The sequence below is a fragment of the Pan troglodytes genome, chromosome 5 (assembly GCF_028858775.2).
Source record: "Pan troglodytes isolate AG18354 chromosome 5, NHGRI_mPanTro3-v2.0_pri, whole genome shotgun sequence".
In the NCBI taxonomy this organism is placed as follows: domain Eukaryota; kingdom Metazoa; phylum Chordata; class Mammalia; order Primates; family Hominidae; genus Pan; species Pan troglodytes.
The window spans coordinates 61,215,660-61,238,315 of NC_072403.2; the positions used below are offsets into that span (position 1 = coordinate 61,215,660).

Here is a 22,656-nt window from a genome sequence, read left to right on the forward strand (position 1 = left end):
ATTTCTGTGGCATCATTTGTAATGTTTCCTTTTTAATCTCTGATTTCATTTATTGGGGTCTTCTGTCTCTTTTTATTAGCCTAGCTGATGGTTTGGAGATTTTATCTTTCCGAAAGACCAACTTTTCATTTTGTTAATCTTTTGAATTTTTTTGTTTCACTTTCATTGATTTCTGCTCTGATGTTTATTTTCTACTATTAATTTTGGGTTCAGTTTGCTCTTGCTTTTCTAGTTCTTTAAGATGCGTTGCTAAGTTGTTTATTTGAAGTTTTTCTACTTTTTTGATGTAGGTGCTTATTTCTATAAACTTTTCTCTTAATACTGCTTTTTCCATATCCCATAGGTTTTGGTATGTTGTTCTTCCATTTTCATTGTTTTAATACACCTCTAAATTTTACTCTTAATTTCTTTATTTGCACATTGGACAATCAGGAGCATATTGTTTAATTTCCATGTATTTGTATAGTTTTCAAAGTTCCTCTTGTCATTGATTTCTAGTTTTATTCCATTGTCATCAGAGAAAATATTTGATACGATTTCAATTTTTTGAAAATTTTAAGACTTGCTTTTTAGCTAACATATGGGTTACCATTGACAACGATCTGCGTGCTGAGGAGAATAATGTGTATTCTTCAGCTATTGTATGAAATGTCCTGTAAATATCTATTAGGTACATTTTATCTATAGTGCAGATTAAGACTGATGTTTCTTTGTTGATTTTCTGTCTGAATGATCTGTCCAATGCTGAAAGTGAGATGTTGAAGTCTCTCTCTTTAGGTCTAATACTATTTGCTTTACATGTCTAGGTAGTGCAGTGTTGGGTGCATATATATTTACAATTGTTATATCTTCTTGCTGAGTTGAATCTGTTATCATTATATAATCACCTTCTTTATCTCTTTTTATAGTTTTTTTCTTGAAATCTATTTTGTCTAATTAAAGTATAGCTACTCCTGCTTCTTTTTTTGGTTCCATTGGCATAGAATATCTTTTTCCATCCCTTTATTTTTCAATCTATGTGTTTCTTTATAGATGATGTATGCTTCTTAGAGGTAATAGATCATTGGCTCTTTTTATTTTTAATCTGTTTAATCCATTCAGCCATACTATGTCTTTTAATTGGAGACTTTAGTCCATTTACATTTCAAATAATTTTGGAATCCAGTGTACCAAAGTAGTATTTTATTTTTAATTAAATATTCTTTAGTTCATCATTTTGGCAAAATTTCATGGTGTTTTTCCTGAGTGAAAATTTATCTACTTATGTATAAGTAGATAAACCATGCAATTTAAACTTAGTAAAACATATTTAAAATGAATAAATAGCATGTAGGTACAGATATAGTCTCTATCTGAATGACAATCAATACTTCCAAAACTTACATTTAGAAGATATCTTATATGTAACCCTTAACAGCATTGAAGGAATATGTTTGTTCTTCTGGGCTAATAATTACATGTTCAGAAAATTTGCAGTATTTCCTTTATTATAAATTTGATATACATGAATTAATCTTCATTATTATATTTAAAAGCTTATCCTTTAAGATGACTTAAATATTTAATTATTAAAAACAATGTGACTTTGGTTTTTTAACATACCAGCATCCATGTGGACAAATAACTTCATGAAAATGTCATGTACTTATAGGGCTTTCATACATGTTTGATGTCAACCTATTCAAGAAAGAGTAAAAAGCAATTTTAAGTGACAAATATTAAATTGAAAGAATTTTATTCTTGCATTCATTAATAAAAATATGTTCTTATTGTAAAAAAAATTCAAAAATGAAATTAGTGTACATTATCCAGACTTTTATTCAATTTTATTATAGCAATAATCAAATACATACAGAAATCTTATACCTCACAACATATTGTAAATTCTAATTAGTCTGTTTAGTCTCTTGAGAAAGTATGAAGCACCTCCCATCCTGTGGGATAACTGACTTGAAAGGTCAAATACCTTATTTGAAATCACTTGGTGTGACACAGTGGCCAAAGGCTAGCCACAAAACTATATTCGGAATAAAAAATTGCCAATAAATCTCTGAAGCAGTTCATGCCTCAAATCGTCATACATTGGAATAAAATTAGTAATAAAGGAAAATCCATCCGTGGAATCCTCAACTTAACCGCTGTCTTTCATCACAGAAAAGGGACAATAATTCACAAGATTACTCTACAATTTCTTCCACACTCCCTATGGTGATTTTTCAAATTACAAATTTACTTTTCAACTATGTACTGGCATCTCGAAGGCATTGTGTTCTATGTCTTTCATTAGGTGAGGGGGGATCACATGTTAATGTGAAATAATACTATTCAAAACTAATTATTTTTCTTCACTCTTTCTCTAGGAGGCACTATAGAACATTTCAGTCAAAATGCTGGCAGCGTGTGACTAGAAAGTGCCATGAAGATGAGAATTGCATTAGCGCCTTAAGCAAACAGGACCTCACTTGTTCAGGAAGTGATGACTGCAAAGCTGCTTACATAGATATCCTTGGGACGGTCCTTCAAGTGCAATGTACCTGTAGGACCATTACACAAAGTGAGGAATCTTTGTGTAAGATTTTCCAGCACATGCTTCATAGAAAATCATGTTTCAGTAAGTTCCCCAACTAAAATTATCTGTCTATCTATCTATCTATCTATCTATCTATCTATCTATCTATCATCTATCTATCTATCTATTTTGTTTTTGCCTGTACAGTAAAAGAGGTAATCCAGCACAGACATTTTTGTGTTTGGTATTGCATTTGAAAATTTGCTTTCTGATTATGTTCTGTGTATTTGCTATTTTACTCACTTACTTGAAAATAGTACATTTTAAAAACTTGTATGATAGGTCACTCTTAATTATCATTTATTGATTTCAATATCAAAAGCATAGAAGGTTTATTCTGTCAGATAAATGGATATATCAAGTATCTATTGCTACGTAACAAACCACAAGTATCTATACTAAGTAACAAAACAATGGCTTAAAACGATAACCATTTATTTGCTCACAATTCTGCACATTGGACTTGGCTCAGCTGGATGGCTCTTCCGATGGTCTTTTGGGGGGTCACTCATGTGCCTATAGTCATCTGGTACCTTTAGGCTCGGGTGAGGCTGTTTGGTCCAAGGTGGTATTAGCAGACACCATTTTCTGGTGTGGTGTGGTTCACTTCAATATGACATCTTCAGCAATATAGCCAAAAACTCTTATGTGGAAGCAGAAGAGTTCCTAATGGCTAAACCCCATAGTGTAGCTGTCTAGTATCTGCTACTGTCACATTTGTAACTATTTCACTGAACAAAGCAAATCACAATGGCCAACCTCAGAATCACTGTGGGAGTGGACTACATAAGGATATGAATATTCAAGGTCAGATTAATCAGGGATCATTACTCTAACAACCTACTATGATTGGCTGTCCTGGCCTATGTACAATATATTTACTCTTCAATTTAGTTTTTCTCCCCTTGGTCTTTAACATGTCTGCTGATCAACCTATAATGATGAGATGGAAAACATATTTTCCAAAGTTATTGTTTAATTTAGGGACAAGAAAATTGATATTTAGGAATTTAAATAATTTGTTCAGCATCTCAAAGTGAGCTAATGGTCAAGAAGGACTTTCGTGAGTCTTAAGGAAAGAACCTAAGGATGTGATCATGTAATAATTCAAAACCTCTCTATTATCCATCTTCAGGGTTAGACCATGCAACCTTCGACGTCCCCAAACTTCCCCAGGCCCCTACCCTTAGATCCCTAGCTGTAACTACCATATCTGCAGGTACTGTTTCTAGAAGGAAGTAATGGATATTTACCGTTTCATAGCAAACCAAATCTTTATATTTATTGAAAATGTTTGACAGACATAGATCTATATCTACATCTATATCTATATCTGTATCTATATCTATATACAGATGCATATTTACACATTTATATTTCTATTTTTCTTTACAGATACTTAGGAGATGCACATTAGCCAATGTGATAAAAATTGTGATTTGTTGTATATTATGTAATAGGCATACAGCTCAGAGTTTATGGTTTTGATTTCGACAGTGTTTTCTGTGGAATATCCACAATTTCTATAATTAACACTACAGATATATTTCAACTGAAATCACGATACAGAGAAGAATTGAAGTGTTCTATAAGTCATATTCTCTAATTTTCCTCTCTTATTAACATTAGTTCTGTTGAAACTGAAAATACTTATAATGAATGGCTCATATGATTACAGCAGGAAAATACCAAATAACCAATTTGGTATTAACCAAATTAAACTTATAGTAATATATACAGTTATATAATAATGGTTATTTATAGGTTCTTTCTAATATTACAAGGTATGAAGAAAAATGTTGATTCTACAGGTTAATAATGATTCAATTTATTTGGCAAAAATTTTCTAAAAATATAGGTCTAAACATCCTAATTCTAGGTCTAAACCTGCTTTTCTCAAATATAATAACAATTGTGTTCAATTTTCATAGTGTTTGCTTACTATAACCTTTTCAGAGCAAAAAATTTGCAGAGGCACTAAAGATAGACATTTAAAAATCCGTAAACATTAAAGTACTATATGAATGCTTTAAAGAATGAAAATTCAAAATGATTTCACTTTTCTTTACTCACCTAGGAAGAGGAAGTTTTTGCTCCAAATATTACCTACTAAGACTAGGAAATTCAAATGACAGGATTATAGAATTAAAGGAACCTCAAAGGCTTTTGGTCACAGTTCTTGGTAGAATTGTCCCTTGGTATCCATGGGGAATTGGTTCCAGGACTCAAATGGACACCAAAATTTGTTCATGTTCAAGTCCCTGATATAAAATGGTGTAGTATTTGCATATAACATATGTATATCCTCCCATATACTTTAAATAATATCTAGAATACTTATAATATCTAATACATGATTTACATATAAATGTCATGTAAATTGTAGTTATAACGTATCTTTTATATTCATATTATATTTTATCATTGTGCTGTTTTTTTAAATTATTTTTTTCTCTCAAATATTTTGATCCAAAGTTGGTTGAGTCAAGGGGTGCAGAACTCACAGGTATGGAGTGATGACTATACTTGAATTAATAGGAAAAATTCCAAACAAAACCAGAAACCAAATCCTTAGGCCTTGCTAATTCTAACAAATCTTTATCCTTTGCCTCAAATATATGAAAGTAGCACAAGGACATTTGCTGAAGGAAGTATGTCTCTCATCATTGCCCCAACTTCTCACATCAGCCTAGCACTCTCATGAATTTTCAAAAGATCGGTCATTACAGTATGTTTCTAAAACCCTTTAGCTTCTGCTTTCTTTATTTGAAAGGGTCAGAACTGAGTGGAACTGAGAGGACTGTGAAGGGAGGCTTTTCAGTTTGTCACATTTGCTTAATTAAATGCATTGTTTCTCAAACTCATTTGAGCTTAGGCCACAGTAAGTAATATATGTTTATATTAGCGCTGTACTCTCATTTTTATGCAATATACTCTGTTTGTTAACAATTTTTATTGCTTTATTCTATTGTTCCCCAATGCTGACCACTACCCATTAAATTATTTTAAGACTTACTAACATGTTGTTCACTGAAGTTTCAAAAACACTTTCTTGGAACAAGAATTTTTCTGGAAATAAATTTATGAGATTAAATAGCTTGCCCAGGGTTCTACATTGGGTGTGGTATAGTCATGACCCTGGCTGGTTGACTTGGAGCCCACTATGTTCTCCTGTTTGTGAAATGATAATGAAAAAAAAAAAAACAGCAACAACAAAACAAAACAAAACAAAAAACTTATATCTGTTCCATATGCTCCAAAGTCCTATTAGTCTGAACTTCGTAGTTCTGTTCTGAGAACTAGGCTTGGAAAATGCACTGAAGAGCCCTTATCTGGTCCTGTTTGCAGGACTAGACTCAGGCAGAAGAGCATCCTGAACAAACCATGTATTCTGTCACCAACCTCCACTTACCTGCTAACCTATGGATTCACAACAAACTTACTTGTCTGTGATAATCTGTAGCACAGAACAAATTTGTGGCCCTTAGAGCTAATAGGGAAATGAGAGCCATGGAAGAGAGAGAAGTTGGTTAAGAGACAGAGGACCTTTATATTTTGTCATGATTTTGCAGCGGCTGGTACCAGTTGTTCCTTTCCATGTTTAGCGCTTCAACTAACGAGCAAAATCACCACCTAACATCATAATGACAGGATCAAATTCACACATAACAATATTAACTTTAAATGTAAATGGACTAAATTCTCCAATTAAAAGACACAGACTGGCAAGTTGGATAAAGAGTCAAGACCCATCAGTGTGCTGTATTCAGGAAACCCGTCTCACGTGCAGAGACACACATAGGCTCAAAATAAAAGGATGGAGGAAGATCTACCAAGCAAATGGAAAACAAAAAAAGGCAGGGGTTGCAATCCTAGTCTCTGGTAAAACAGACTTTAAACCAACAAAGATCAAAAGAGACAAAGAAGGCCATTACATAATGGTAAACGGATCAATTCAACAAGAGGAGCTAACTATCCTAAATATATATGCACCCAATACAGGAGCACCCAGATTCATAAAGCAAGTCCTGAGTGACCTACAAAGAGACTTAGACTCCCACACATTAATAATGGGAGACTTTAATACCCCACTGTCAACATTAGACAGATCAACGAGACAGAAAGTCAAAAAGGATACCCAGGAATTGAACTCAGCTCTGCACCAAGCGGACCTAATAGACATCTACAGAACTCTCCACCCCAAATCAACAGAATATACATTTTTTTCAGCACCACACCACAACTATTCCAAAATTGACCACATACTTGGAAGTAAAGCTCTCCTCAGCAAATGTAAAAGAACAGAAATTATAACAAACTATCTCTCAGACCACAGTGCAATCAAACTAGAACTCAGGATTAAGAATCTCACTCAAAGCCGCTCAACTACATGGAAACTGAACAACCTGCTCCTGAATGACTACTGGGTACATAACGAAATGAAGGCAGAAATAAAGATGTTCTTTGAAACCAACGAGAACAAAGACACAACATACCAGAATCTCTGGGACACATTCAAAGCAGTGTGTAGAGGGAAATTTATAGCACTAAATGCCCACAAGAGAAAGCAGGAAAGATCCAAAATTGACACCCTAACATCACAATTAAAAGAACTAGAAAAGCAAGAGCAAACACATTCAAAAGCTAGCCGAAGGCAAGAAATAACTAAGATCAGAGCAGAACTGAAGGAAATAGAGACACAAAAAACCCTTCAAAAAATCAATGAATCCAGGAGCTGGTTTTTTGAAAGGATCAACAAAATTGATAGACCGCTAGCAAGACTAATAAAGAAAAAAAGAGAGAAGAATCAAATAGACACAATAAAAAATGATAAAGGGGATATCACCACCGATCCCACAGAAATACAAACTACCATCAGAGAATACTACAAACACCTCTACACAAATAAACTAGAAAATCTAGAAGAAATGGATACATTCCTCGACACATACACTCTCCCAAGACTAAACCAGGAAGAAGTTGAATCTCTGAATAGACCAATAACAGGAGCTGAAATTATGGCAGTAATCAATAGTTTACCCACCAAAAAGAGTCCAGGACCAGATGGATTCACAGCCGAATTCTACCAGAGGTACAAGGAGGAACTGGTACCATTCCTTCTGAAACTATTCCAATCAATAGAAAAAGAGGGAATCCTCCCTAACTCATTTTATGAGGCCAGCATCATTCTGATACCAAAGCCGGGCAGAGACACAACCAAAAAAGAGAATTTTAGACCAATATCCTTGATGAACATTGATGCAAAAATCCTCAATAAAATACTGGCAAACCGAATCCAGCAGCACATCCAAAAGCTTATCCACCATGATCAAGTGGGCTTCATCCCTGGGATGCAAGGCTGGTTCAATATACGCAAATCAATAAATGTAATCCAGCATATAAACAGAGCCAAAGACAAAAACCACATGATTATCTCAATAGATGCAGAAAAAGCCTTTGACAAAATTCAACAACCCTCCATGCTAAAAACTCTCAATAAATTAGGTATTGATGGGACGTATTTCAAAATAATAAGAGCTATCTATGACAAACCCACAGCCAATATCATACTGAATGGGCAAAAACTGGAAGCATTCCCTTTGAAAACTGGCACAAGACAGGGATGCCCTCTCTCACCGCTCCTATTCAACATAGTGTTGGAAGTTCTGGCCAGGGCAATCAGGCAGGAGAAGGAAATAAAGGGTATTCAATTAGGAAAAGAGGAAGTCAAATTGTCCCTGTTTGCAGACGACATGATTGTTTATCTAGAAAACCCCATTGTCTCAGCCCAAAATCTCCTTAAACTGATAAGCAACTTCAGCAAAGTCTCAGGATACAAAATCAATGTACAAAAATCACAAGCATTCCTATACACCAACAACAGACAAACAGAGAGCCAAATCATGAGTGAACTCCCATTCACAATTGCTTCAAAGAGAATAAAATACCTAGGAATCCAACTTACAAGGGATGTGAAGGACCTCTTCAAGGAGAACTACAAACCACTGCTCAAGGAAATAAAAGAGGATACAAACAAATGGAAGAACATTCCATGCTCATGGGTAGGAAGAATCAATATCGTGAAAATGGCCATACTGCCCAAGGTAATTTACAGATTCAATGCCATCCCCATCAAGCTACCAATGACTTTCTTCACAGAATTGGAAAAAACTACTTTAAAGTTCATATGGAACCAAAAAAGAGCCCGCATTGCCAAGTCAATCCTAAGCCAAAAGAACAAAGCTGGAGGCATCACACTACCTGACTTCAAACTATACTACAAGGCTACAGTAACCAAAACAGCATGGTACTGGTACCAAAACAGAGATATAGACCAATGGAACAGAACAGAGCCCTCAGAAAGAACGCCACTTACCTACAACTATCTGATCTTTGAAAAACCTGACAAAAACAAGCAATGGGGAAAGGATTCCCTATTTAATAAATGGTGCTGGGAAAACTGGCTAGCCATATATAGAAAGCTGAAACTGGATCCCTTCCTTACACCTTATACAAAAATCAATTCAAGATGGATTAAAGATTTAAACGTTAGACCTAAAACCATAAAAACCCTAGAAGAAAACCTAGGCATTACCATTCAGGACATAGGCGTGGGCAAGGACTTCATGTCCAAAACACCAAAAGCAATGGCAACAAAAGCCAAAATTGACAAATGGGATCTAATTAAACTAAAGAGCTTCTGCACAGCAAAAGAAACTACCATCAGAGTGAACAGGCAACCTACAACATGGGAGAAAATTTTCGCAACCTACTCATCTGACAAAGGGCTAATATCCAGAATCTACAATGAACTCCAACAAATTTACAAGAAAAAAACAAACAACCCCATCAAAAAGTGGGCGAGGGATATGAACAGACACTTCTCAAAAGAAGACATTTATGCAGCCAAAAAACACATGAAAAAATGCTCATCATCACTGGCCATCAGAGAAATGCAAATCAAAACCACTATGAGATATCATCTCACACCAGTTAGAATGGCAATCATTAAAAAGTCAGGAAACAACAGGTGCTGGAGAGGATGTGGAGAAATAGGAACACTTTTACACTGTTGGTGGGACTGTAAACTAGTTCAACCATTGTGGAAGTCAGTGTGGCGATTCCTCAGGGATCTAGAACTAGAAATACCATTTGACCCAGCCATCCCATTACTGGGTATATACCCAAAGGACTATAAATCATGCTGCTATAAAGACACATGCACACGTATGTTTATTGCGGCATTATTCACAATAGCAAAGACTTGGAACCAACCCAAATGTCCAACAATGATAGACTGGATTAAGAAAATGTGGCACATATACACCATGGAATACTATGCAGCCATAAAAAAAGGATGAGTTCATGTCCTTTGTAGGGACATGGATGAAACTGGAAACCATCATTCTCAGTAAGCTATCGCAAGAACAAAAAACCAAACACCGCATATTCTCACTCATAGGTGGGAATTGAACAATGAGATCACATGGACACAGGAAGGGGAACATCACACTCTGGGGACTGTGGTGGGGAGGGGGGAGGGGGGAGGGATAGCATTGGGAGATATACCTAATGCTAGATGACGAGTTAGTGGGTGCAGCTCACCAGCATGGCACATGTATACATATGTAACTAACCTGCACAATGTGCACATGTACCCTAAAACTTAAAGTATAAAAAAAAAAAAAAAAAGAGTCAGAGGACCATCAACACGGGAAGGATTAAAGGATCCATTATTGTTTTCAGTCCATTATACCGAAGGAGTGGGAGGGTATACCTTAAGCTGACAGAAATGTTCTTTTTGCGTTTCCCAGAGCTTTTTTTAATTTAAATACCAGTTATATAGTCAACTTAAAGAGATATGAAATACCACCATTCTGACCCAAAATATTCAGATCCTCCATGTGGATAATTAAAAGAAAAAGGAGAAAGAAAAGGAGGAAGAGGAAAAGGAAGGGGGAGGAAGGGAGAGGGAAGAGAAAACAGGAAGGAAGAGAAGGAGAAGTAGGAGGAGAGAAAGGAGAGGAGGAGGAGAAGGGGGGAGGAGGGGAGGAAGAAGAGGAAACAGGAAGGAGGAAAAGAACAAGCAGAAGAAGTAGGAGACAAAAGAGGGAAGGTAGAGGAGGAGGAGGAGAAAGAGGATTAAGAAAAAGCAGAAAGCGTCTGTTTAGTAAATTCTACAAGAGATGGAAAACATAGCAATACAAAAAAAAAGCATGTGATACATGCTTAAACAAATTTAAAGAATACAAAAATAATCCCATTCTCAAGAGAGAGCCAATGTTCATAAAGTTGGTGTATATTCTTTTGAACTTTTTCTTTACTTGTAATACATACATACTTTGAATACCTTGTACATACCCAAACATGTCTCCTTTACTCTGATACACACACACACACACACACACACACACACATTTTTTAAGGCAATCAAACTATACTTATTGCTTTACAACTTCCTTTTTAAACTTAAAAAATATATGGTAGACCCATTTCCAAGTATTTACATACATGATAGCTTAATTCTTTTTAAAGATCATATCATATCTTATAGTAGAGCTATATCATAATTGTTAACTAATCTCCTGTTAATGTGGATATTTTGTTTGAATGCAATTATTTTTACAGACATTGCTGCAATAAATGTTATTGCACGTATGTACTGGCATTTGAATAGAATAAGTTTCAAATGGTGGAATTACTAGACCATAAGATTTGTGCATTTTTAAATTTGGTAGAAATTGAAAAAAAACAGTTTGTTCCTATTACATTTTAATGAGAAAGTTTCAATATTTTTAATTTGTATTTTTATTATAAATAATATGGAACATCTTTTCAGTGACTTGTTGGAGATATTCTATTTCTTCTTACCTACTCCTATACTGTGCTTAAAATATCCTGCTTCTTTAGTCTCAGTAAATGACACTTTTGTTGCCTGTGTCAGCTGTTTGTGTGGATATGTGAAGACTCATTGATCTGCATACCTCCTTAATGATCCTGATGACAAAGTGATGACCTGGCGGGTCATAGCCTTGGGCTTGGAACTGGACCCTACTATGTGTTATCTGAGTGATGTAAAGAGCAAAGTTTTAAAATCATTTTTTGAATATTCAACCATTCTTCCTCAACTGGATAATTTCCATTGCTTTTTGAAAGGATAATTTTCACTACATGATTAATAGTCAGAAGACAAAATTTATAATATAAATATAATTATGAAAAATAATTATATTTATCATTCGGTTAAAGAAAAATAACATTGTCATGATTTTTTAAGTTCTTTTAAGTGCCTCTCAACATCACATTCTTTTCTTTCCCAATACAGAAATTAGTGTTGATTAATTCCTTGCTTCCCTTTCTAATTTTGCCACATTAAAAAAAATCCGATCGATATATTGTTTAGTTTTTCATATTTTGAGCATTATATAAATGGAATCACATTTTTTTGCCCTTTAGTATCCTGAAATGAAGCCATGTTGTGATGTAGAACTAGTGACTTATTTTTTCCTGCTATGTAATATTCTATCGCAAATACATCTATTTATTCTATAGCTGGCATATGTTAGGATTTTTCCATTTTAAAAAATTGTAAATAGTGTAGCTTGAGCATCTTAGTACATTTTTCTTGATACACACATGCAAGATATTCTCTAGGGAGCAGTTCTCAATCTTTGCTAAACATGAGAATCATTCAGAGATTAAAAATTCTCATGTCCAATAAACCAATAAAATCACATTATATAATGCCAGGACGTGACAGTAGGACCAGCTTCATAGACATGTGGCCAGTGTAGTTACATAGGCCCTGTGCTCAGAAGAATCCCAGATCTGGGGTTTAAGGCTCTGCAGTCATTGTCAAAGTTCTTAATAATTTTCTTTTGCTTGTGTTTTTGAAATTCAATGAAATAATAAAACACACAAGAGGTGGCTTGGAGCCTCAGCACATGTGTGTTTCTGTGTCTTGCCATTTCGCATCTTCCTAGGGGCAAGCAAGTTCTCAGCTGCCTGCTCCCCATCCTCTGATGCTGGGCCCTGCCCAACACCCCTTCACTTTGCCATCCTGCAACTGCTACCAGACATTTGTCTATTTTCTAAAAAGTGATATTGAGCCTTCCAATCCACAGATATATATTTTTTCTTTTCTGTCTTATAATAAATTTTTGTTACTTTCACAATGAAAAGTAATTTGTAAATAAATTTTTTCATAACTTTTGCTATCTATAATTATTTCTAGGTATGGCCCAAATATTACTATTGCTATTGAAAGTCATATTTTCTCAGGATTACACTGTCAAACTCTTCATGGTTGAACTACAGAAATTCATTTGATTTCTACACATAAATTCATGTGTAGCAAAGTTGTTAAACACTCATAGATTTTGACAATTTACGGAATTATTTTGTTCTTCCTTTTAGATAACCATATACTCTTCAATAATCACAGTTTTGTTTCTTTTGTTCGATGCTCATGCTTTTTTTAAATCCTCCCCCCCACTTCCTATAACATCTAGGACCTACAGAAAAAAAGTGAAATATAAGGGGTCACAGTGAGCACCCTTGCCTTGTTCCTGATCTTAAAGAGAATTATCTCATCATTTACCATTAAGTCTGACATTTGTCACAAGTTTTTTGTAGATACTGCAGATTGGAATAAAGAAGTTATCTTCTATTCATGGAATGCAAATCACTTTTAAACCACAAATGAATGCTGAATTTTATTAAATGCTACTGTACATTTGAGGATCTCATCTGAAATTTGTTCAGTACTTTTTAGTCATTGTCTTGTGGTAGAGTGATTTGTCATGGTTCTAATATTGTTAGACTACCAGAAATAGAACTAAAGTATTCATTTAAACACATTCAAGAATCTCTATTTGTACAAAAAGGAAAAAAAACAGACACAAATAAACCCAACTTATTCATTAGCACCCTGTCTTTTCCCCTTTCACAGACAAATTTTCCAGAAGAGTTGCCTGGGTTTATTGTTTCAATTTCTTTTTCTCTAACAGGTTGATCCACCCTTTCCAATCTGGCTTCTGGGTATAGATCCACTCACAAAAGCAGCTTTCCCATAGGTTATCAACGACATCCATTTCAGAGGGCCTGGAGGTCCTTGTCTTATTTGGATTTTAAGCTACCTTCGAGAACAATTGATATACTTTTCTTTCTTGATATACTCCCCTCACACCTTAGCTCCTATTCCTCTGATCACCCTGAATGCTCCTCTTATTTCTACTTTGTAGGCTTATCCAATTGGCTAATTAATATTTGTGTTTCAAGACTCAGCTGTAGATTCTCTACTAATGTAAGATTATAGAATCTTCCCCAAGGAGATCCCATCCATGGCCATAGCATCATCACTTCTTGTATTGACTTAAAATCTTCAAGGGAGACCTCTTTTCTAAGATTCCAACCCAATTGCCTGTCCTCCTACTTGATATATTCTTTAGGATTTCGAGACTGTGATATAACAAATAAGCTCCAGAAGCTCAGTGGCTTTACAGAATGGAAGTTTATTTCTTGGGAGCGTAAGTCCAATCAGCATTAACATTGGCCATTTAGAGGACTAGCCTCTTTCCTACATGCAGCTCTACCTCAGCATAGGACCTCTAAGTCTTCTCTACTCAGCAGAGGATAGGAAAATAAAAAATGTGGTTTGCCTCACAGTCATAAAGGAGCATTTTATGGTTCGATGGTGGCAACAGTGCATATCACACACACTCATGGTCCACTGGCCCCAACTCAGTCACACGGCCACACCTGTCTCCAGGGAGACAGGGAACTACAGTCTAGCTTTGTGCCAGGAGGAAAGGCAATTGTAATTGTTAATCAACAAGTAAGTCTCTGCAACAATTTACCCTTCCTCTTCGCAAATTTCCGTTGCATTTTTCTCTTCACACAGAGAATATGCTTATTCCTTCTCCATTGGAGACATCTTAATGTTTTTCAAATTTTTATTCAGCATCAGCCGCTAACTCAAAGCCCTGAATGTTAAAAGATGTGCAAGCTAAATGTTGTGGCACCTTGTAATAGACAGGAAACCCACTGCCATCTTCCCGACACAGACAGCAAACACTAACACACCCAAACCCCCACTATAAACCTACATATAGTATCAGGGACAGCAAAACCTCAAAAAAAAAAAAACTTCTATTCAAAATCGGGAAAAATGGGAGAACAATAACACACAGTGAGATCCTATACTATAGGCATTGTGCAGCCTCTCTGGCAGTGTGGATTTCAGTAAGGAGAACCTGAATCAGATATCTGTGAAGAACCACCTTCTGTGGCTCCTATTTTATCCTCTGAAAGGTTCTTCCTTGACCGTATTTTTCCATGGCCATATCTGAAATAGGTTTGGCGGAGTACACCCTCCTCGGGGAACATGGAATGTTCATAGCCAAATCCTGTTCATATACTTTGAAGGACTGAAAGTTGTTTTAAAGTTTAACAGTCACAGACTTTTGCAAGCAGACTGGTGGCTCCTTTGGCAATATAATCTCTTAAAAATGTGTTAGATTTCTCATGTACTTGCTTTTTATCAGTTACATGTGCCAGTATTCACAATAAAAATTTTTTCTTGACTTAGTTCCCAAGTTTGCCTTATTTCTTTCTTTCCTCACCTCTGAGCCTCTCTCTCTCTCATTTAATAATTTAAGCTAATCTAAACAATAGACTGTGTAATAAGGTAATACTCTTAATCTGAGATTTGCTCCATCATTGAATCAATTTATTTAACTTAGAGATACTAGGCCTTTTGTGACTGGAGATATTTTCATTTTTTTCTTCAACTTTTTTTTTTTTTACGTTCTGGGATACATGTGCAGGATATACAGGTTCGTTACATAGGTAAATGCGTGCCATGGTGGTTTGCTGCACAGATCATCCCATCACCTAGGTGTTAAGCCCAGCATCTATTAGCTATTCTTCCTGATGCTCTCCCTCCTCCCACCAGCCGCCTGACAGGCTGCAGCATTTGTTGTTCCCGCTGTGTGTCCATGTGTTCTCATCATTCTGCTCCCACTTATAAGTGAGCACATGCAGTGTTCGGTTTTCTGCTCCTGTGTTAGTTTGCTGAGGATAATGGCTTCCAATTTCATCCATTTTCCTAAAAAGGACATGATCTCATTCCTTTTTATGGCTGCATAGTATCCCAAGGTATATATGTACCACATTTTCTTTATCCAGCCTATCATTGATGGTTATTTAGGCTGATCCTATGTCTTCACTATTGTGAATAGTGCTGCAGTGAACATACCCATGCACATATCTTTATAATACAATAATTTATATTCCTTTGAGTATATACCCAGTAGTGGGATTGCTGGGTCAAATGGTATTTCTGCTTCTAGATCCTTGAGGAATTGCCACACTGTCTTCGCAATGGTTGTGTGTTAGTTTTGATTTGCATTTCTCTAATGATCAGTGATGTTGAGCTTTTTTTCATATGTTCGTTGGCCACATGAATGTCTTCTTTTGAGAAGTGTCACTCCTTTCCTTTGCCCACTTTTTAATAGTGTTGTTTGTTTTTTTCTTTTCAATTTGTTTAAGTTCCTTGTAGATTCTGGATATTAGATCTTTGCCAAATGGAAAGATTGCAAAAGTTTTCTTCTGCTATATAGGTTGTCTGTTCACTCTGATGATAGTTTATTTTGCTGTGCAAAAGGTCTTTAGTTTAGATCTCATTTGTCAATTTTTGCTTTTGTTGCAATTGCTTGTGGTTTCATCATGAAAATTTTGCCTGTGCCTATATCCTGAATGGTATTGCCTAGATTTTCTTCTAGGATTTTCATAGTTTTGGGTTTTACATTTGTCTTTAAGCCATCTTGAGTTAATTTTTGTATATGGTGTAAGGAAGGGATCCAGTTTCAATTTTCTGCATATGCTAACCAGCACTCCCAGCATCATTTATTAAATAGGGATTCCTTTCCCCACTGCTTGTTTTTGCTAGGTTTGTCAAAGATCAGATGGTTGTAGCTGCGTGGTCTTATTTTTGAGCTCTCTATTCTCTTCTCTGTATCTATGTGTATGTTCTTATACCAGTATCATACTGTTTTGGTTACTGTAGCCTCACAGTATAGTTTGAAGTTGGGTAGCATGATGCCTCCAGATTTGTTCCTTTTGCTTAGGACTGTCTTGGCTATTTCACTCTTTTTTTGCTCCATATGAATTTTTAAATAGCTTTTTTCTAACTCTGTGAAGAATGTCAGTGGTAGTTTAATGGGAATAGCATGAACATATAAATTACTTTGGGCAGAATGACCATTTTCATGATATTGATTTTTCCTATCCATGAGCATGGAATGTTTCTTCATTTGTTTGCATCCTCTCTGATTTCTCTGAGCAGTGGTTTGTAGTTCTCCTTGATGATGTCCTTCACTTCCTTTGTTAGCTGTATTCCTAGGTATTTTGTTCTTTTTGTAGCAGTTGTAAATGCGAGTTTGTTCATAATTTGGCTCTCTGCTTGTCTGTTGTTTGTGTTTAGGAATGCTAGTGATTTTTGCACATTGATTTTGTATCCTGAGACTTTGCTGAAGTTGCTTATTAGCTTAAGAAGCCTTTGGGCTCTGTCAGTGGTGTTCCCTAGATATAGGATCGTATCATCTGCCAACACAGATAGTTTGACTTCGTATTTGAATACACTTTATTTCCTTCTCTTGCCCAATTGCTCTGGCCAAAACTTCCAATACTATGTTGAATAGGAGTGCTAAGAAAGGGCAACCTTGTCTTGTGTCACTTTGCACATTAATTTTATATCCAGAGATTTTGCTGAAATTGCTTATCAACTTAAGATGCTTTTGGGCTAAAACAATGGGGTTTTCTAGATATAGGATCATGTCTTCTACAAAGATAATTTGACTTCCTCTTTTCCTATCTGAATACCCTTTATTTCGTTCCCTTGCCTGATTTCCCTGGCCAGAAATTCCAATAGTATGTTGAATAGGAGTGAAGAGAAAGGGCATCCTTATCTTGTGCCGGTGTTCAAGGGGAATGCTTCCAGCTTTTGCACATTCAGTATGATATTAGTTGTGGATTTGTCATAGATGGCTCTTATTATTTTGAGGTATGTTCCTTCAATAACTAGTTTATTGAGAGTTTTTAACATGAAGCGATGTTGCATTTTATCAAAGGCCTTTTCTGCAACTATTGAGATAATCATGTGGTTTTTGTCTTTAGTTCTGTTTATGTAATGAATCATATTTATTGACTGGGCTGTATTGAACCAAACTTGCACCCCAGACATGAAGCCAATGTGATCGTGGTGGATAAGATTTTTTTTGTGCTGCTGGATTCGGTTTGCCAGTATTTAATTGAAGATTTTTGCATCGATGTTCATCAAGAATATTGGCCTGAAGTTTTCTTATTTTTGTTGCATCTCTTCCAGGTTTTGGTATCAGGATGATTCTGTGCTCATAGAGTAAGTTAGGGAGGAGTCTCTCCTTTTCAATTTTTTGGAATAGTTTCAGTAGAAATGGTACCAGCTCTTCTTTGTACCTCTGGTAGGATTCAGGTGTTAATACCATCTTGCTTGGTAGGCTATTTATTACTGCCTCAATTTCAGAACTCATTACTGGTCTATTTAGAGATTCAGTTTCTTCCTGGTTCAGTCTTGGGAGGGTGAAGGTGTCCAGGAATTTGTCCATTTCTTCTAGATTTTCTACTTTATGTGCATAGAGGTGTTTATAGTATTCTGTAATGTTTGTTTGTATTTCTCTGGGGTCAGTGGTGATATCCCCCTTATTATTTCTGATTGTGTCTATTTGATTCTTCTTTCTTTTCTTCTTTACTAGTCTAGCTAGCTATTTTATTTAAAAAAATGGCTACTGGATTTATTGATTTTTTGAAGGTTTTTCATGTCTCTATCTTCTTCAATTTATCTTGGATCTTGGTTATTTCTTGTCTTCTGCTAGCTTTGGGGTTTATTTGCTCTTGGATATTTTTCAATCTTATCTTTTACTATTTGGGACCTACAAGTAGTCGGCTTTTTCAATGTTAGGGGATCCTTATTTTAATGCCTCTAATCTTTGCTTGACAACCAATTTCTACCTGAGCTCATGTCTCTTTTGTAAAACCCTGCTCAAGCAGCCAAGAGTGAGCCATTCATACTATCACTCCAGTTCTTTCAAACCACCTCATGTAGTGCTACTGGCTGGGTGGATATCTGATCTCCTTTGCAAATTATACCAAATAATTTGCCAATTCACAGTTTAAAAAGGGTCTCCATCTTTCCAGCCCCCAATAGGCAGTTTCTCACCACCTGACTGCTAAGACAATTCTCCGTATTTTAAACTGTGGCAGCTGCCCTACTTCAAGGTGTCAATTTTTATATAGGCTAGGCATCACTAAGCCATCACCAATAACACATCAAATACCAGTAGGCCGAAACAATAGTTAATTTCTGACTCACATGAAATATAATTCCAGAGGGAAGAGGTGGGATGGGTTGAGTGAGTTAGAGGAATTTAGGTGTTATACAGCTATTTAGTGATTCCAAATGTTTCTATTGTATGGCCACACCCTCTTCTAAGTTTACAGATGCTTCTTCATTCATCCTGCAGATTCAGAAAAAGACATTACACTGGAGATTTTTAGGGGCCAGTCATAAATGCATTACACAAGTACTTCTGTTTCTACTTATCTGTGGGGAGGCTGGGAAATATAGTTTAGCTCAATACCTTGGAGGAAGAAAAGTGAATTTGGTAAGTGGCTTGCCAGTCTTTGCCACAGTATTTCCAACAAAGCATGTAATCTGTCTCCCTAAAACTAGCCCTATTTAATTATCATTTGTACCACTCTATTATAGATAGATACTGAAAGGTCCGAAATTATTTTTGAATATGGCCAGTACATATAACAGAGAACAAAGCATAAAGCAATGACTTTTGTGCAGTAGTTTATCTGGGAGCACATGTAAAGGAGATGGGGTGTCAAGAGTCAGTAAAAAGATGCAATACTGAGTTGTTTTCTAATTCAGGTAACTGAAGTTTGCTTCTTTTGGGACCTTCTAAGATGCTTTGTGAAATACATCACTGAACTTTATTCATAGGAGAAGAAAGGGGAAATCATTTGACCTTTGGATCCTGTCCCTCACTGATTTGGGGTGACCCCACTAGACTTGATTCCCTCAAACTTGCATACAGTGTATGCATGAGTGCTGAGTGGGTCCCCACATTTCGTGCTTCAGTGACAGAAAAGCACTGGGAAAAGAAAAATGAAGAGCATGGTACAATGTCCAAGATGAAGCACTCTAAGGTTGCAGCTGCTTAAAAAAAAGATTAGGCATTCTATGAAGCATTTTGATGGTGGGGAAGGAAGGCAAATTCATATCCAAAGTAAGTATAAATTCTAGTTGGAAAGCATCACTACCTCTTTCAAGTAGAAAGGTTATGGTATTATGAATCTGCCATCAACCTGCTAAAATAAGATCTTGGTATAGGTATCAGTTGTTGCTGGAAGGTTTGCCATTCAGCATTGGTAGAACACTAACTGATCAGCCTTATGGAGAGGAAATCCATTCTGTCAGGCCCATGCATAGCTGCCATCCTTGCCACCATAGCTACATTCTTCAAGCTCACTGCAAAAGTATGGTCATGGAGGGTCTTCTCTGTGGTAGATACTCTCTGCTGGCAAAAATCTGAGATATAAAAATTTGCCCACGTCTTGCCACTACCATGGGTCCTTCCACAAGTCTTTTTCCCTCATTCCCTTTTCTACAGTCTTCCAAGTCTGCTGTTTTTTTTTAATCCCTTTGACCAAGCAATTTACCGCTGACCATGAGTCTTACTTCTAGCCACTTGTCTTTCCATACAAAGTGAACAGTCAAGAGTACTGCTCATGTTCTGCCTCTGGGAAGGATTTCCTTTTACCACTGGCTTCTAGAGCCACCTCTGTGAGTGTTTGTAGTCATCTGTGCATGGACAGTAAACACTGATATACTGGGTTCATCTTTCTGGGAATCATTTACTTAACAGATCTGATAATATCCAATAGGTGCTAAATTTCAAATGGCAAGGAGTATTCTACTGCAGATGGAATGGCTTTGCTTCAGAGCCCAAGGTGTCTGTGTTGTAACTCTCCTATGGAGTTCTTGCCAGAGACTCCATATACCAACCTGAGAGCTTGAATGAGATTAAGTGTATAAAGTGACTATTAAATAGAAAATATTGTGTATATGTTACACACTGTGCCTTTATTTTTATATTTTTAACTTTTATTTTAGGTTTGGGGGTACATGTGAAGGTTTGTTACGTAGGTAAACATGTGTCATGGGGATTTGTTGTACATATTATTTCATCACCCAGGTATTAAGCCCAGTACCCAAGAGTTATCTTTTCTGCTCCTTTCCTTCCTCCTCCCTCCCCAATCAAGGAGACCCCAGTGTCTGTTGTTTCCTTCTTTAACACTCTGCCTTTAAAACCATTATGTTGATTTGGATTAAGAATTGAACCACTAGGCTTCTTTTATTTGATGCCTTACAAAGACTATAGTGAATACTGCTACACATTTTTCAGAATTTATTTTTTATGTTTTGCTTTTTCCCCAAATTTATATATTTTTTAAATTGCTATAAAAATTATATGTATTTACCATAAGCAATATGATGTTTTGAAATACACACACACACACACACACACACACACACACACACACACACAGTGGAATGGTTAAATCTAGCTAATTTACACATACATAACCTCACATAGTTATCATTTTTGTGGTGAGAACACTTTGCATTCACTCTCTCAGCATTTTTCAAGAATGTAATATATCATCATTAACTATAGTCACCATGTTGTACAATACATCTCCTGAATTTTTTCTTCCTATCTAACTGTAGTTATGCATCCTTTGACCAATATCTCCCCAACAACCCTTGCTTTTAATAATCATCCCTCTATTCTCTGTATCTATGAGATCAACATTTTTATATCCCGCATACAAGTGAGATCATGTGGTATTTGTCTCTCTGTGCCTGGCATTTTTCATTTAGCACAATGTTATACAGTTTCATCCATGTTGTTGCAAATAAAAAAATTCCTTTTTTTCCATGGTTGAATAGTATTGAATTGTGTATGTATATCACATTTTCTTAGGTTGATTCCATATCTTGGCTGTTATGAACAGTGTTGCAATAAACATGGAATGCAGATATATCTTCAGCACACTAATTTCACTTCCTTTGGATGTATGCCCAGCAATGGGATTGCTAGGTCATTTGGTAGTTCTATTTTTAATTTTTAGAGGAAACTTCATACTGTTTTCCATAATGGCTGCCCTAATTTATTTCCACCAACAATGTGCTAGGGGTTTCTATATTAAGGTTTTACTAAAGCCAGCTGGTTCCCCAACTCTATTAGTAACAATCTTTCCACTATTAATGAAGAAACATGGTCACAAAGACAAGCCCAAACTATTGAGGAGTATTACTGGACATTAAATTTTTGGTTCTCAAATCTGGCTAATCCTCAGAAATATACAGACAGTGTGTTGAAAATATAGGTATTTAGCCCTAACCCCAGTAATTCTAATTCAGTAGGCCTGGGATAGAGTTCAGCAACATGTATTTAAAAAGTTATCCAGGTGGTTTTGATTTTCAAGCAAGTCTGGGAACCACTTCTCTAATCCACATTTGGGAAAACCCAGTCACCAGCCATGGGTCCCAGATCCTCTTTTCACTTACACCTCTCAGGGAATAAGAGAAGTCTGTGCTCAGAAAGGAAAGACCAATAAGACTAATACCATGCAGCTCCCAAGGTGGCCTGCTTCACTCCAGTGCCCAAAACAATTGTTGGTACACATTAGCCAGTCAATAAGTAGTGAATGAATGAATGAGTAAATGAATGAAAGTCAACCATAGTTCTATGGCAGCACTGTTCTTGAATTCAATAGTTTTTCCTTGCTTTATTGGAAGTATCCTAATACTGCTTCTCTATTTAGAGCCTCAATTCTTTATGTTTCCACTCAAGCTGGAATTTTTAATTCAAATATTTGAGCAAAAGAATCAGGAATTAACAAGACCAGGCTGCTACTGCTCACTTTAATAAAAACATTTCAAGCTCCTTGTATTTTCCAACACTTTTCCTTTT

The 22,656-nt window shown here is 36.0% G+C and overlaps 1 protein-coding gene across 1 annotated transcript in view; it reads left to right on the forward strand.

The window, feature by feature from the left end:
- GFRAL (GDNF family receptor alpha like) overlaps nucleotides 1-22,656 on the forward strand; it is a 72,268-nt gene that overhangs the window by 29,036 nt on the left and 20,576 nt on the right. The window contains exon 6 of the mRNA XM_001157000.6: nucleotides 2,361-2,611. Within this exon, the coding sequence (XP_001157000.2) occupies nucleotides 2,361-2,611 (251 nt within the window). The remainder of the gene's footprint in view (nucleotides 1-2,360; nucleotides 2,612-22,656) is intronic.